We start from the raw sequence: 17190 nt of genomic DNA, 5'->3' as shown, positions 1-17190 counted from the left end.
TTTAATGGTGAGACTCTGCTGTGAGTTGGATCCATATCGTCGGTTTCTATTGGTTGGATATTAATGGGATATATTATCAGATTTTCTATATCATTAGCTGTCACAGGTGTGCTTAGAGGAACGGGGGGGAAAGAAAACAAATGTTAATTTTAATTGTGCATTTTATGTAGCTTGACTCAACTTTCTGTAATTAATGTAAATCGAAGAAATTGCTAGAGTGATTGTGATATCAAAAAGTTGTCATGGCAGATACCTTTGCAGGGCACTTCATTCAATATTATTAGGTTGGTGTTTCCCAGTTTTTCTTCAACAGCTTGTAAATACTGTGCGACTGTTGTGTATCTTGATGGTCTGGATTTAATTTGAGCCCAACATCCTTAGAGGTAACAATTTGCAAAGCATACCACTATCTACAAAAAAGACGTTTGTCCCCACCTCCACTTAAGTTTAACCCATATTTTTACGTTTGTGAGCCCTGATCTTTGAACTTTGTGGTAAGAGTTTCTCTAGTGGTTCTGCATAAATTCGACAGGAAATCTCTTTCCTCGCCTCAAAGAGAACAACCCCAGTTTCTCCATTCCAAGCTCTGCACCCACAATTCACATCCTTCCGAAGAGTGGACTATGTTTGGATGCAGTACTCTAATTGCGGCCAAACTTATGGTTTTGAAAATTTGATTTTAACTTTCACACTTTTGAATTCTATCCTTAAGTGAGAGTTGCATATGTCTTATTTCTGATATTTAGGAAATAGAACAGTAGGGCACAGGAGCATGTTGTGCCAGCCATTTAACCTATTTCAAGATAGCGTAGCCCTTACCTCCCACATAGCTCTCCAGTTTTCTTTCATCTATGTGCCTATCTAAAAGATGCTTAAATGCCCCTAATGTCTCTTTCTCTGCCACCACCCTGGCAGTGCCTTCCATTCACTTGCCTCTCTCTCTGTTTAAAAAAAGAAGCTACCTCTAACATCTCCCCGTATACTTTCCTCCCAGCATCTTAAAGTTAGGCCCCTTCAACATAATCCGACCACATTTCAAGATTTATGCATTAACACATCCAGGTTACAGCATTTCTGAGAGTTTGTTCTGGAAGTCTTGTACAGTTGGCCTTTGGAAGTTTTAATCACCCAGTTTTATACTTATGTTTGCAGATGTGTAATTTCTACAGCAACTGAATCCTTTGTTTATGATGTTAATGGTTGATTCATGGTATGTCTGTAAAATATATTCTTGGCATGAACTGATCACTTTTTTTAACCTTTAGTTTTCTTACCAACTTAATGTGGGCTATTGTAATGATATTCTGGCCACACTTGTGTCTGTTTAATCTGAAACTTGATGTTCATGTTACTCTTCTTTGAAAATAAATTATCATCCTTTTCAGGAAGTTACTTTGTTATTGCCCAAAATACTTGCCTCTAATAAAGATTTTTTTTTGACAATGACAGCAATCTGGAATAGCATTGTGAAAACTGAACTGTCAGTGCACTATTGGCAGGCTTCTGGTAGAAATGCCCTTGATAAAATCTAAATTGATTATTCTATTGGTTGGAGCCACTCACATAATAGCATATATTGAATGATCACTTTTTGAGAGTATCTTGTTAAATAGCTATTAATCTTTGTGATGAGTGCTCTGGCAGTACTCTGGCATTTAAGTAATTTTAAGAATCTTCTTCACTGCCTATTACATCACTGGAGTTTAGGGCAGCACTGAAGATCCTCCATCTCTAGTGTTCACTGCTTCCTTCATCATGTCAGAATCAAAATCAGGTTTATTGTCACCGTTATGTGACGTGAAATTTGTTAACTTAGCAGCAGCAGTTCAATGTAATACATAATCCAGCAGAGAGAGAGAGAAAAAAATAAATAAAATAAAACATAATAAACAAGTAAATCAATTATGTATATTGAATAGATTATTTAAAAATGTGCAAAAACAGAAATACTGTATATTTTTAAAAAAAGTGAGGTAGTGTTCAAAGCTTCAAAGTCCATTTAGGAATTGGATGGCAGAGGGGAAGAAGCTGTTCCTGAATCGCTGAGTGTGTGCCTTCAGGCTTCTGTATCTCCTACCTGATGGTAACAGTGAGAAAAGGCATGCCCTGGGTGCTGGAGGTTTTTAATAATGGACGCTGCCTTTCTAAGACACCGCTCCCTGAAGATGTCCTGGGTACATTGTAGGCTAGTGCCTAAGATGGAACTAACTAGATTTACAACCTTCTGCAGCTTCTTTGGGTCCTGTGCAGTAGCCCCTCCATACCAGACAGTGATGCAGCCTGTCAGGATGCTCTGTTCGGTACAACTATAGAAGTTTTTGAGTGTATTTGTTGACATGCCAAATCGCTTTAAACTCCTGATAAAGTATAGCCTTCTTTATGACTACATCAATATGTTGGGACCAGGTTAGGTCCTCAGAGATCTTGACACCCAGGAACTTGAAGCTGCTCACTCTCTCCACTTCTGATCCCTCTATGAGGATTGGTATGTGTTCCTTCATCTTACTCTTCCTGAAGTCCACAATCAGCTCTTTCGTCTTACTGACGTTGAGTGCCAGGTTGTTGCTGCGGCACCATTCCACTAGTTGGCATGTCTCACTCCTGTGCACCCTCTCGTCACCACCTGAGATTCTACCAACAATGGTGGTATCGTCAGCAAATTTGCAAATGGTATTTGAGCTATGCCTAGCCACACAGTCATGTGTATACAGAGAGTAGAGCAGTCGGCTAAGCACACACCCCTGAGGTGAGCCAGTGTTGATCGTCAGCGAAGAGGATGTGTTATCACAAATCCGCACAGACTGTGGTCTGCCGGTAAGGAAGTTGAGGATCCAGTTACAGAGAGAGGTACAGAGGCCCAGGTTCTGCAACTTCTCACTCAGGATTGGGGGAATGATGGTATTAAATGCTGAGCTATAGTCAATTAACAGCATCCCAACATAGGTGTTTGTGTTGTCTAGAATGGTCTAAAGCTGTGTGAAGAGCCATGGAGATTGCATCTGCTGTTGACCTATCATGACGATAGGCAAATTGCAATGGGTCCAGGTCCTTGCTGAGGCAGGAGTTCGGTCTAGTCATAACCAACCTCTCAAAGCATTTCATCACTGTCGATGTGAGTGCTACCGGGTGATAGTCATTAAGGCAGCCCGCATTATTCTTTGGCACTGGTATAATTGTTGTCTTTTTGAAGCAAGTGGGAATTTCCACCCATATCAGTGAGAGGTTGAAAACGTCCTTGTATACTCCCGCTAGTTGGTTGGCACAGGTTTTCAGAGCCTTACCAGGTACTCCACGAGGACCTTCTGCCTTGCGAGGGTTCACTGTCTTTAAAGACAGTCTAACATCGGCCTCTGAGACAGAGATCACAGGGTCATCCGGTGCAGCAGGGATCTTCACAGCTGTAGTTGTGTTCTCCGTTTCAAAGCATGCATAGAAGACGTTGAGTTCACCTGGTAGTGAATCATCCCTGCCATTCAAAACTCAAACACGAGGAATTCTGCAGATGCTGGAAATTCAAGCAACACACATCAAAGTTGCTGGTGAACGCAGCAGGCCAGGCAGCATCTCTAGGAAGAGGTACAGTCGATGTTTCGGGCCGAGACCCTTCGTCAGGACTAACTGAAGGAAGAGCTAGTAAGAGATTTGAAAGTGGGAGAGGGAGGGGGAGATCCAAAATGATAGGTGAAGACAGGAGGGGGAGGGATGGAGCCAAGAGCTGGACAGGTGATTGGCAAAAGTTTCAAATCTCTTACTAGCTCCTCCTTCAGTTAGTCCTGACGAAGGGTCTCGGCCCAAAACATCGACTGTACCTCTTCCTAGAGATGCTGCCTGGCCTGCTGCGTTCACCAGCAACTTTGATGTGTGTTGCCATTCAAAACTATTGGATTTTGCTTTGTAGGAAGTAATGTCTTGCCGTCCCTGCCAGAGTTGCCTCCAACCTCGTTCAAAATTGTCCCTTCGCCCTTGAAATAGTCCTCCACAAATCATACCTGGTTTTCTGGTACAGGTCTGGGTTGCCAGACTTAAATGCCACAGATCTAGCCTTTAGCAGAAGATGTACCTCCTGGTTCATCCAGGAGTTTTGGTTTGGAAATGTACAGTAAGCCTTTGTAGGTGTGTATGTGAAAAGGGGGTTAGAGAACGGGATAAGAAGGGTTAAACGGTGTATGTGACCTCGAAAATATAGCAGGGGCGGGAACTAGACAACAGAACCGGGCACAGTTTTGTTGCAACTGCATGCTCATCTCTAAGAATAGAAGTGCTTACTGACCTGTACCTCTGCATGTGAAGCTGTTGTGACCATGATGAAATTGCTAACCACAAAACCGTCATAAGCGTGGACAGGAGAAACAGGTGCTAACTGAAACCATTTCTTTTGGATATAAATGTAACCTTGTACTCGTGCCAGGCAGAGTTGATTGCCAGACGCTGCAGATGCGTATGGTGGTTACCTCTCCTCGGATCAAATTAAATAAAGAATTGATCAAGCGAAAACGTGGCCTCTGAGTGTTTTCTCCGACTGAATAACGAATCTGTATGAACACAGGCACACACTCATCCACACAGGTTTTAATGAAGTCGGTTACAACTGCAGCATACTCATTCAGATTCAAAGATGAATCCCTGAATACAGTCCAGTCCACCGATTCAAAGCAGTCCTGTAGGTGCTCCTGTGCTTCCCTTGTCCAAACCTTCTTGGTCCTCACTGCAGGTGCTGTGGTCTTTAGTCTCTGCCTATACTCAAGGAGTAGAAGTACAGCTAGGTGATCAGACTTCCCGAAGTGAGGGTGTGGAATAGCATGGTAGGCATTTTTGATGGTGGTGTAACAATGATCCAGTGTGTTGTTTCCTCTCGTATTGCAAGTGATCTGTTGATGGTAATTGCTTAGTGATTTTTTTCAGACTGGCCTTGTTGAAATCTCCCAAAATGATGGTGAACGCTTTAGGTTGCGGTGTTTCATGCATGTTGGTCCCATTGCTCAGATCATCTAAAGCAGCGGTCCCCAACCACCGGGCTGCAAAGCATGTGCTACCAGGCCGCGAGGAAACGATATGAGTCAGCTGCACCTTTTCCTCATTCCCTGTCACGCACTGTTGAACTTGAACATAGGGTTGCCAATTGTCCCGTATTTGCCGGGACACCCCGTATATTGGGCTAAATTGGCTTGTCCTGTATTTCCCCCGTGAAGATAGAGCATTCCTATGAAACCTTTCGTGCCGAAATGGCGTGAAGCGAAGAAACAATTACCATTAATTTATATGGGAAAAATTTTTGAGCGTTCCCAGACCCAAAAAAAACCTACCAAATCATATCAAATAACACATAAAACCGAAAATAATACTAACATATAGTAAAAGCAAGAATGATATGATAAATACACAGCCTATATAAAGTAGAAATAATGTATGTACAGTATAGTCGGGAAGATGAAGGCAAAACCGATTTTTTAGGGGGGAAAATCGGCACGTACTCGCATGCGCATGTCATGCATGCACACACAGGTGCCTGCGCAAGGCTTCATGGTCATGGTGGTCTTTCCTGGGGTAAAGTGTCACGGGATTTGACTGCTACTTTTGTCCCTTATTTGGGAGTGAGAAAGTTGGCAACCCTAACTGTAAAAGACATGTTCAGGTGAGTTTAACCCTACTTGAACATCGCCCCCCCCCCCCCCCCCCCCCCAGTCAGCCGGTCCACAAGAACATTGTCAATATTAAACCAGTCCGCGGAGGACCCCTGACCTAAAGCCTGCCTGACATTCGCCCGGGGCCAGTAGCATCCTCTCGGTTTTCACAACTGTCAGTCATGCAAGTTCCGAGTGGAGACCCTTCCTACTGTTGCACTCAAGATTCCTCGTTGTCGTTTTCATAACAATTTTGTTTTAGCAGTCAGGGTTGTTAGCCCTAGGCTGAAACCCCAAACCTTGAGGATCAGTGGACCACTCTTAGTCAGGCCTCTACTCTTTGACTTGTTTGGCATGGGTGACCCTAACAGTGGCCAAAGCCAAAGCATAAATCCATGACTCCAGCCAACATAGCTCTCTGGGTCATTGTGGCACACAAGCCCCAAAACCACACCAAGGTTGTGATGCTCTTGGAGGTTTTAAGAATCTATATGTTAGATGATAGATCATTTTGGAATTTCAAGTTGTACAATTTGGCATCATACTACAGGATTATAAAATGGCGCCTCCAGATCATTTGCCCTATTTAACTACAATCTCAATAGGTAACAAATGAGGCTGTCTGACCATTTACCATGTAATGGCCATCTATAAAAGAGCTTTGTTAGTAATTTATAGAGACATATCTCTGTAGGAGTTTGGTCAAGACAAACCAGTTTTCATTTTTCATTAGAGCAGGTTTATTTTTCATCATTAGAACTAAATTTGAACCCAAGTCATGAAGGGTACTATGCTGCTATTATTGTGCGAAGTCAGTCTCTGTATCCTTTGTTTACTTGTACTTGGCCCACTACATACAATTAGTTGACATTTTACAGCTTGTATTATGTTGTGAACAAAAATATGAAAAGTCCTGGGCATGAAAACATATCCAGTTTCTGATTTAGTGATATGAAAAAAGAAATGCATGCTAGTTACAGTTGTTTTGGAACAATAGTTTTCTGAAAAAGAAAGATCAATTTAAGTTTCAACATACAGAGCTGCTGCAGCTTGTGACCATATTTTACGTTTTTCTTTAATAAAATTCAATTTAGTTACCAATTTCTTTTGGGTCACATCGTATCATAGAGTCCTAGAAAACTTCAGCTCAGAACCCATCCCTTCAGCCAATCCAGTCTGTGCCCAACTACTTAAACTATTTCGTCCCATCAACCTGCACCCGGACCATAGCCCTCCATATCCTTCCCATCATGTACCTGTCCAACTTCTCTTAAACATTGAAATCAAAATCACATCCACCACTTGCGTTGACAGCTCATTCCACGCACCCACTATTCTCTGAGTGAAGAAGTTTCCCCTGCCTCTCATAATTTTGTATACCTCTATCAAATCTGCCCTCAGTCTTCTACATTGTATGGAATAAAGTTCTAACCTGGGGGTTCCCAATGTTTTCTTATGCTATGGACCCTTACCATTAACCAAGGGGTCCATGGACCCCAGGTTAGGAACCCCTGTAATAACCTATTCCAATCTTCCCTTATAGCTTGAGTCCTTCAGTCTCGGCAACATCCTTGTAAATTTTCTTCGTACTCTTTTAATCTTCTTTACATCTTTACTATAGGTAGGTGACCAAAACTGCACACAGTACTCCAACTTAGGCCTCACCAAAGTTTTATATAACTTCAACATAACCTCCCAACTCCTCTACTCAGTACATTTGTCGATGAAGGCCAGAGTGCCATAGGCTTTCTTGGCAACCCTATCTACCAGTGCCACCACTTTCAATAAATTATGGACCTGTATTCCCAGGTCCATACCTTTGTTCTCCACACTGCTCAGTGCCCTACCACTCACTGTCTAAGATCTACCTTGGTTGGTCCTTCCAAAGTGCAATGTTTCACACTTACTGCATTAAGTTCCATCTGCCCTTTTGCCAGCTGGTGCAGATCCCGCTGCAAAGTTTAAAAGTCTTCCTCGCTGTCTACTTAACCCCCAGTCTTAGTGTCATTTGCATACTTGCTGATCCTGTTAACCACATTATCATCGATGACAAACATCAATCATCATTGATCCCTGCGGCACTCCACTAGTTGCAGGCGTCCAGTCAGAGAGGCAACCATCCACTACCATTCTTTGACTTCTCCCACAAAGCCAATGCCTAATCTATTTTACTACCTCATTTTGAATGACAAGTGACTGAACTTTCTCGACTAACCTCCCGTACGGAATCTTGTCAAATACCGTGTGAAGTCCATGTAGACAACATCCACTGCTTTTCCTGCATCAACTTTCTTGGTAACGTCCTTTTAAAAACTCTTAAGGTTGGTTAGGCACGATCTGCCATGCACAAAGCCATGTTGACTATCCCTAATCAGCCCCTGTCTATCCAAATACTCTTATCAATGATCCCATAGAATACCTTCCAATAACGAGTAAACTCTTCTCAGGCTTCCAGCTAGGTGCACGTGTCGATTATTTCAATGGCTTCCTTTATCAGTGGTTTCGTGCCCTCAAAGTCGATCCCTAAAAGCCTTTTGTGACCGCCTGGTAAAGGAAGTCATTGAAATAAAACTAGATGAATATAATTTTAACGAAGATGAAAGTCTCGCTCTAAGTAAGAACTAAAACTCGATTGTAAATAAGGTGGGAGAACAGAAACCTGATTAGATGAGGACTAACCCATTAGGAGGGATAGACTACAGGGCTATAAATACCACCGGATAGACATGGCCAGGCATCACCCCTGATGAAGGTGGCAGAGTCTGTCATCAAAACATCGATTATTGATATCTGTACCTGGCTGAAAGCCTGAGAAAGCATAGGTCCTTTTTTACCTTCCAATAACTTTCGCACTACTGATGTCAGGTTCACTGGCTAATAATTTCCTGGTTTATTCTTAGAGATGATTTAAATATCTCTACTTGCACCCCTGAAATTTCTGAACTTGCCTCCCACAGGGTCTGAGGGAGCATCTTATCAGGACCTGGGGAATTTGTCACAAGACAGCAAACAAGTCCTCCTCTGTAATCTCTGTAGGGTCCGTCACCTCGCTGCTGCTTTGCCTTACTGCCATAGACTCTTTGTCCGTCTTCTGAGTAAATACAGTTTAATACCCTATAAGATGGTGTGTTTAACAAAAAATGAATGCCGTGCTAGTTCAATTACAAAAACGTGGGCCAGATGGAAGAATTTGGTATCTTTCGATGAAATTAAAAATGATTCTCTCAAATTCAGTTTCGTAGTACTGAAGTGGCATATTGGTAGTCCAGTTAATTTTTCTATGGATAGATTTTGTACTGTCTGTGATTGGATTTCAAGCCCATTTAAAGGCCAGGGTTTGTTCTTGACACAAGTTATTTGAATTTTAGCCATTATTGTCTTCAGTGCACTTGGTTTGGGGGGTGAGTTGAGAGAGGAGGAGGTGGTGCAAGTGATGGAAGTGAAATCAGTTGGGGTTTCTGGAATACTAGCATTAATTGGAAATGTGTTCAGAAATAAGCATTCGTTCTTCGCTATGACTGAACAAATAACCTGTCCAACTCACTGTCAGGCCAACAGTGTTGAACTGGCTATGTCCTAGATGTCAAGCACTATTTGATAAATTGTACTGCAGTTGGCTAATCCTTGCCTTTTGAGAATATTGTAGTTTTAAGTTCCACATTTGAGTATTGCAGCTAAATATCAAGATATATATTTTAACATGTGATATTTGGTTCTCTTTTTTAGAGAGAAAATGAAATTTAGCATGCAGTGTCAGGCATAAACGGTACACATGGCAGTGTGATATGCTGGATAAAATTACTGAAAAATACATGAACTAATTCCTTGTCCTTTTTTTCAACATGTTAATGTCAATTCACTGGGAATAATAATTCTGCATGATAATTTTACTACACAATGCTAATGAATTATAATTCAATTAATTACACTGTACTGATGATTCTGGAGTTTTCCATTGATCTTTTGATGGATTATGAGGGTCTTTCCACACCATGGGCTCATACCTACCATTTGCCAATGCATTCACCAAAGGAAAAATAGGTAATCGACATGATGCTGAAGATATAGAGAAGACATTTCTTTAGTGATTTGTTAAGATCAAGAACTAACTGATAAAATGTTGCTAGCTAATTCCAACAGGAACTTTCCAAAGTCAATGGGACTTAATTGAATGACTAATTTCTAAGTAATGTAATGAAAGCTAAAGCATAATATGAAGAGTTCTTAAAAAGAACTGTTTTTGAGAGGAATCAGTTGCAATGCTTTTCACTTTGCAGACCCTAAACTGATAACATGCTTCTTGTTGGTTACTAGTTGGTTATGGTAAGTCTCTTTGACTTTTGAATTGTTCACATTTGCATCAGACATTTGAATTCCGTTTTTTTTTTTTTGTTTTTTGCTGCAGAACTATTTAAATTATGAAATGTTTCAAAACTAAAGTGATTTGTAATGTACAACAACTTTATCCTGTAGGTTAGAAGGAGCTGGTTGATGTTGAGTCAACCTGATTGATTAATCTCAATGACATTCATTTTTGTACTCTGATTTTTTTTTGCTTTAGAGTGTCAAAATGTCAAACCTGCAAGTGCTGTTTCTCTATCCTCAGATTCTCTAATCTCAGTATACTGTCATTACTTGGAAATTATTGTGTTTGTGTTCATCTTGGTTTTTTTTCTTTCAGAATATTAGGTTGCAGAACTTCTTTGTGATAGAAATTGTAACTGCCCTAGTAATGTTCCTTTCAAAGTATTTTATAATTGATCTGATAGAAGATTGCTCTCTGTTCCCATTTACATGAACAAAAGATTCTCACATTGCTACACTAACTTCACAAAACAGATAAGTCCTCAGTTCTCAAATTATGAAAAATCTTTTCTGGGAATTTGAACAAATTGTACTTGTTCCAATATGTGATGGCTCTCTTGGTTCAGGGTGTGCATATCAAGGCATTGTAAGCCATTTAAGGCTAAATATACTGTAATTTAACCATTTTTATGTAAATCAAAGTTAACTTCAGATTTCATATTTTCTTGGTTTTTTTGGTTTGCTGACTCTTGCTGGAGTTAACTGTCTGGCATTTCATGTAATTCTTTATTGATATGAGGACATGATTGTTAGCTGTTCCACTTCAAGGGCATCACAAGACCAAACCTAATTCAGCCATTTTACAAATGAACTTTTAAAGATACTCCATGTAGTGTGCAGCAGCAGAATTCACAGTGGACAAACCAAGGCCTATTCCAATGCCCTTGCCACTGCCTCAACAGTAATTGGGGAACAATCTTTGTGCTTCTCTATCTTCTGTGGGTTAGTACTACGTTGGGTACTGTATTTACCTGATAGAGTTGCCTCATGTTGGAAGCTTTAATTGTGAAAATTAAGTGCCCTTTTCACACCCAGAAAATCACTGAAAGATGCAATGTCCATGCACTGATATAATGTAGTTAATTTTTAAAATAAGATTGGTCTGATTCTAGTATGTTGCCTTTTTTTAATGTTAGGTGTGCGGATAACCTGTGACTACGATGAATATTTGGATGTTCAAATATTCATTTGTGTGAGGAAGTATTTCATAACATTACCTCTGAACATTTTGTCTCTTGGCTTTGATCCAGACTCGGCTCCCTGTAAGTTCTGTAGAGGATACACATCGGGGACCGGTGGTTTACCGAAAGTGGAGTGGCGCCGGTTGATCAGGCATGACTGAGGTATGGCGTCAGCAACACTAGTGGTTTATTTTCAGTAAACCACATTGTGTCCCCAGTGTGTATTCTGTTTATGCAAAGTGCACAGCTCACACTCCTATAACCAGTGAATATATTAGTTTTGGATATTTACTATATATTTGAGTGGGTTTATGCAGACTTAGTTATTTTTATAACCCTAAAAGCACTGTTTCACTAGATTATAGTTTCAGTTTGTTGGCTATTTTCCTGATCATGTTTAGCGTTGTTACTGACATGCACACCTGCACAATGAGGTCCCGTATTTGCTTATTTGATGCTTACACCATTAAATGACCCAGGTGAAGTAAATATGTTGAAGAAAACCGATAGAAAATGAGCTTTCTCTCAGGCATGATATCCACACCTTTTGATTTTTTCCCTGCTCTGCCTGCTCCACTCAAGATGGTCCAGTACACACAGGCATGTGAAAGTTTAGCTTCAATGATTGGCTTATGGCAGATGACAAATATCGGAAGTTAACCATATAGATCCTTAAATATATTGTTGAATGTTAAAGTGTGTTGCATTATACTTTAATGGAATATGAGGAAATGGCCTCAGTTTAGTAATGGCCCAAATGCAACTACTGTTGGTTTGAACAGTAAACATACAATTATGGTGGTAGCTCTATGGAACTACAAGTCATTGCCATAAACAAATGTTTGTTGTCCTTTATAAGTATTTATCTCTATTGTACGTATCCAGTTGGATTAAAATCCTGCCTTTTGAAAGCAGGCAGCATTTAGCTAACACAAGCTATTCCGATGTTTCTCAAAACAGTAACAAATAATTTTACAGTTTGATTATGTGTAATTTGTAAATATGAGAGGAAAAACTGTTCTGACTTGCCACCTTCCTCCCAAGAAAAAGTAATAGGCAGTCTTGTCCAATTTTAGTCCAATTTTATTTTGTTTCCCTACACTTTGTGCAAAGTTTCTGTTTCCTCTTTGTTTCTTTAAACCAAAGGTGTTATGATCACTCGGAACAATTGCTTAAAAGGAAAAAAATATCAGTGTTTCCCGGTGGAAGAAATATCAGCCATGGCTCAGTATTACTACTCTTCCCTTTGTGTCAGGAGACTGTCAATTCTTATTTCAGACCAGAAATTTGAGTTCTTAATTGATGCTGATATTTTCTGCTGTCAGAAGAGACCTCATTTGAGTGAGCTGTTAAACCAAGGCCTCATCCCCTCAAGGGAACTTTAAAGGTTCTGTGGTATTGTTATGAAAACAATTTGGCTCTGGTGTCATGCCCAATAGTACTGCCAACCAGTGTAATCAAGTAAGTTATTTGGTCACTACCTTATCTCCTGGGTTTATATTTCCTGCATTGCTCCAGGAAGTTTGCTTGAAAACATATTTAAGGTGCTTCACATGGCCCTGAGACCATGAACAATAAATTAAAATTCTACTTTGCTTACTGTTAGTTGTCTAATTAGCTGAGCTGAGGGTTCTTGTAGATTGGTAATATTTTGCTTCATAATTAGTTTTACTTATAAGACTAAAATTTCAATGTGCAAGATGGCAATAATTCAAGCAGCCAGTTAGCAGGCTAAGCTTGAAATTATATTTTCTTGAATCCTTTGTAACACTTTGTCGTCTTTTTCCTCAAGCGTCGGACTATGGAATGAGGTTGCCTATTTTTCGATCAATGCCTGAAGATCAAATTCTGTACCAAACTGAACGCTACAATGAAGAAACTTTTGGATATGATATTCCAATTAAAGAAGAAGGCGACTATGTATTGGTTCTGAAGTTTGCTGAAGTATATTTTGCTCAATCTCAACAGAAGGTAGCTTTATTTACTTTTTTGTTGTGAAATGGAGGTTTCTGATCTATACACAGGAAGAATTTAATTTAACAGGGTATCCTCTAAAAATGAATGACTCGGGCAACAATAACATGGAAGGCACACAAAATGCTGGAAGAACTCAGCAAGTCGGGACAATCCAAAGACTCTGGACCCCTAAGTAGAAAAATAGTCTACCTTGTTACACATGGCACAGAACATTCTACCCTTTTACTTAGGAGTCCAGGGTCTTTGGACCTGTCTTCCTTAAAGAGCAATGCACACAATGCTGGAGGAACTCAGCAAGTGAGGTAGTATCCATTGAGGGGAATGAACAGTCGATGTTTTGGGCATTCTGATGAAGCTCCTCACCCAAAATGGCGAGTGTGTATTCGCCTCCGTAGATGCTGCCTGACTTGCTGATTTCCTCCATTTTTTGTGTGTGGCTCATGATTTCCTGCATCTGTGGAATCTCGGGTTAATAATGTGGATGATCATTGTGGTGGTCCACAGCAGTATTTTCTAACTCTGAAAAGGTTGGCTAGAATGTGCTCTTGAATCCTAATTTCTCCATCAAATGGAATTTTTAAAAAAACTAAATATTGATCAAATTGTTCCATAAACTGTCCCATTCTAGGGGACACAACCCTGTTTTCTGTAATCCCACTTTGTAGATTAATCCTTTGAGTCCTTATATTCAGATATATGCATGTTGTTTACCAAAGTCAATATACCTTTCCTATATTATACCAATGTGTTCAGCTGTATGTATATCTAACTTCCATCACTTTAGACATCAAGTTGTAGGAATAGGCTTGAGAAAGAGTTAGCTGATTTGTGTTTCCAATCGTAGGGTGTGTAACAGTTTCTGTTGGAGAAACTGTGTACTCTAAAAATAGAACTAAGTTATTTTTATTACCTTGTTGATATGTTCCTTTCCAATGGAATTTTGGTGTTATATTTTCTGTTACATTTCTTAGGCAATTAAGCTATTGTTCATGTTTTTTAAAATATATAGCACAGTATTGATGGCAATGATTTCAAAGAAACGTGCAATAATACTACTTCCCATCTATTGAGCATTTTCTACAATAAGCACTTTTCCATTGGGTTCTCATTTCAACCACTTGGAATTTGCTTCATTACCCTCCTCCGCCCACCGGCTGCTCATTGTCCATTTATGTTTGATGTTCAGAAGTGAAGAACTTTTACAAAGACACATTTGCTGAAGAGTTGATGAACTAAATTCTTAGCAGCATTTGCCGAGGCAAAGACACACATAATTGGGCTAATCCATCTTCATTCAAGTTTTCATGATTAAATTAAAAGTTAATGCTCTCAAAAGTGAATTAAAATACAGTACAAAGTGGAGCAAAATTTCATTTGTTCACAACTTTGACATCATCAAAAACAATCTTTCTGGAGTACTGAAAGAAAATATTCTTGTGTGCTACATTGTGCAGTTTGCCATCTAGAGTATATAAAGCAAAAATCAGTGAAACTCAATGTAATCATAAGGTTCCAATATGTAGAAGAAAATTAAATGGTGCTTGATAAAACCATTTGAAAGTGCAATCAATGAAAAAACTTGCAGAATTAAAATCTGTTGAGTATTTCTGGTGTTTTATTTTGTGTAACTTCAGGAAAAGCTGTTCATCTAGCTATTTGTCGCTTTTGCATGACAGACATGATGTATAACTCAATTTTATATGGCACTTATGCAAGACAGAATATTTTCAATATGGAAACAAATGGGTAGAATCCTGAATTCTCTATATCAATAAGGCCTTAATTTTACAAGAGGGAATAATTTGAATGAATGAAAGCTGTTTGAACCCCATTAATGTTTAGCGTCATTTATGTATTTTTCTACATTTTATTCATCCTCATGAGTCAACTTTCTTTAATCCTTGGGTACTTCTGACCCCCTTTTACCTTTTTAACTCGTGTACCATTCAGGAAAAATGAGGCTGCTTTGAGATCTCAACTTTACAGAGGCACTGCTGCCAAGCACCACGGTATGAGCTGTTTTTAGTCCCAACCACGAGGTGTTCCTCTGCCTTAATCAATTACGTTTGCAGAAAAATCCTAGCTGTACATTATAAGGTGAAATGTACTTTGGAGGTCTATCAGAATTTGTATTGGTATACAAATTGGTAATCCCAATTTTTACATTAGGCATTTTCTCTGATTTGAAAGAGACCTTTGTTTCTGAACCAATTTCCCTGCCATTATTGGTTTATGATAAATGTTATTAAATTCCTGAACCCAGGATTATTTTAATCAAGCTCAGTTGGTGTCAGAGTTTTAAAACAACCAGATGATTGTGCCTCTGCATGAGTTTCCCTTGACAATTTGAGGTATCCACCTACTTCAGGTAGGCTTCAATTATACCAGTGCCCAAGAAGAACATGTAACCTGCCTCAATGATTATTGTCCACAGTGCTTTGAGAGGTTGAAAGGTTTGAGAGAAGTGTATCAACTACTGCCTGAGGAACGACTTGAATTTGCTTCCTGTCACAGCATTATCAACAGCAGATGCCATCTCATTGGGTCTTCACTCAACCCTGGAACATCAAGACAGTGAAGATGCATATATTAGGATGCTCTTAACTATAGCTCTGCATTCAACACTCTCATCCCCTTAAAACAAATCAACAAGCTCCAAGACCTAGGAAACATTTCATGTTGAGCGTAAGCGACCAAGGATGCCTTCTAATGTCTTTTCAGAATCATGTTTAATATCACTGTGGCCACATGGCCAAGTGGTTAAGGCATTGGACTAGCGATCTGAAGGTCGTGAGTTCAATCCCCAGCTGAGGCAGCGTGTTGAGTCCTTGAGCAAGGCACTTAACCACACATTGCTCTGCAATGACACTGGTGTCAAGCTGTATCGGCCCTTGCCCTTCCCTTGGACAACATCGGTGCCAGTCTTCCGTACAACCTTGTCCTGCGTCCTGGAGAGTGAAGACTTTCCAGGTGCAGATCCATGGTCTGGCAAGACTAACGGATGCCTTTTTTTTTAAAGGCATTCATTAGTCATATGCTATGAAATTTGTTGTTATGCATCAGCAGTACATTTTTTAATACATAATAAAAACTAAATTACAGTAAGAAGTGTGTGTGTATATAGTGCAAAAAGAGAAAAAAAATCAACAATTTTTGGGTTAATATAATGAATCTTATTTTGAATACGTAATTTAAGTTGAAGTACCTGGCTGCTAATTAAATGCTGTAGGGAAAATGAAGAACTTGATATGGTAGGTCAGAAAATGTAGTTTGAATAATGGAAGTACTTTTTTGAAACTAATGAATGATGGTATCCATAGAAAGCACATTTATTTATTACTGTTCACAACTATCTAGACTACATCACAACTATATTGATGCCTCATATACAAGTGGGACATTTAAAATTCAGTGGTTATGGTTTCAGATCTTCCCACATTTCCTTATGGGTGGACTATAATTTCCATAAAATAATTGGGACTTTTTGATCCTGTTTTTCATACTTTGATTATTGCAAAATTTGTGCTTTACTACCTCCAGGTTAACTGGTTAAACTGGAAAATGATACTGCTCACCAATCAAATGGAAGCTGTAGGGTGTATGTGTTAGAGCAGTTGTAGTTTTCAAAGTCTTTTTTTTTCTGATCTTCTGGCACAATGTTCATATTCCAGTTGTCTGGGTGCAAATATTGAACATAGAAAGCATTGGAACTGCTGATCAGGTCAGGGATCATATATGGAGAGAGCAGGTTTGTGTTTCTTGTCATTGACCTATCTTAAGAACACAAGATCAGATTAGGTCTTGAGTCATCAAAAAATGTAAACTGGACTGACTGGTAGAAGTTAGCTGCTGAACAAAGTGCTAACAAAGGAATCCTTCTAGAAAGTTATTTTACTCAAACTAAACTTTATCCATAATTAAAAATATTTATAAGAATAAACCTTGCAATGCCTTTTCATTCTTGCGTTCATAGACCATGTGTTAAATAGTATTATATTACATTTTAAAAACAATAGCACTGTTGCCACTCATGTAGCCCCCTGGGG

The 17190-nt window shown here is 39.4% G+C and overlaps 1 protein-coding gene across 2 annotated transcripts in view; it reads left to right on the top strand.

Moving 5' to 3' along the window:
* Positions 1-17190, top strand: part of mlec (malectin) — a 61158-nt gene that overhangs the window by 13192 nt on the left and 30776 nt on the right. The window contains exons 2-3 of one of the 2 annotated variants that reach the window (XM_072247605.1): positions 11237-11329; positions 12960-13138. In XM_072247605.1, coding sequence (XP_072103706.1) covers positions 12974-13138 — 165 coding nt within the window. In that variant the 5' untranslated portion in view covers positions 11237-11329; positions 12960-12973. The remainder of the gene's footprint in view (positions 1-11236; positions 11330-12959; positions 13139-17190) is intronic. The other variant, XM_072247604.1, reaches the window with a different exon arrangement.

Source organism: Mobula birostris, chromosome 31 (genome assembly GCF_030028105.1).
Source record: "Mobula birostris isolate sMobBir1 chromosome 31, sMobBir1.hap1, whole genome shotgun sequence".
Lineage (NCBI taxonomy): Eukaryota > Metazoa > Chordata > Chondrichthyes > Myliobatiformes > Myliobatidae > Mobula > Mobula birostris.
Note: the sequence above shows the minus strand (reverse complement) of the source record. Positions and strands in the feature narration are given on the sequence as shown.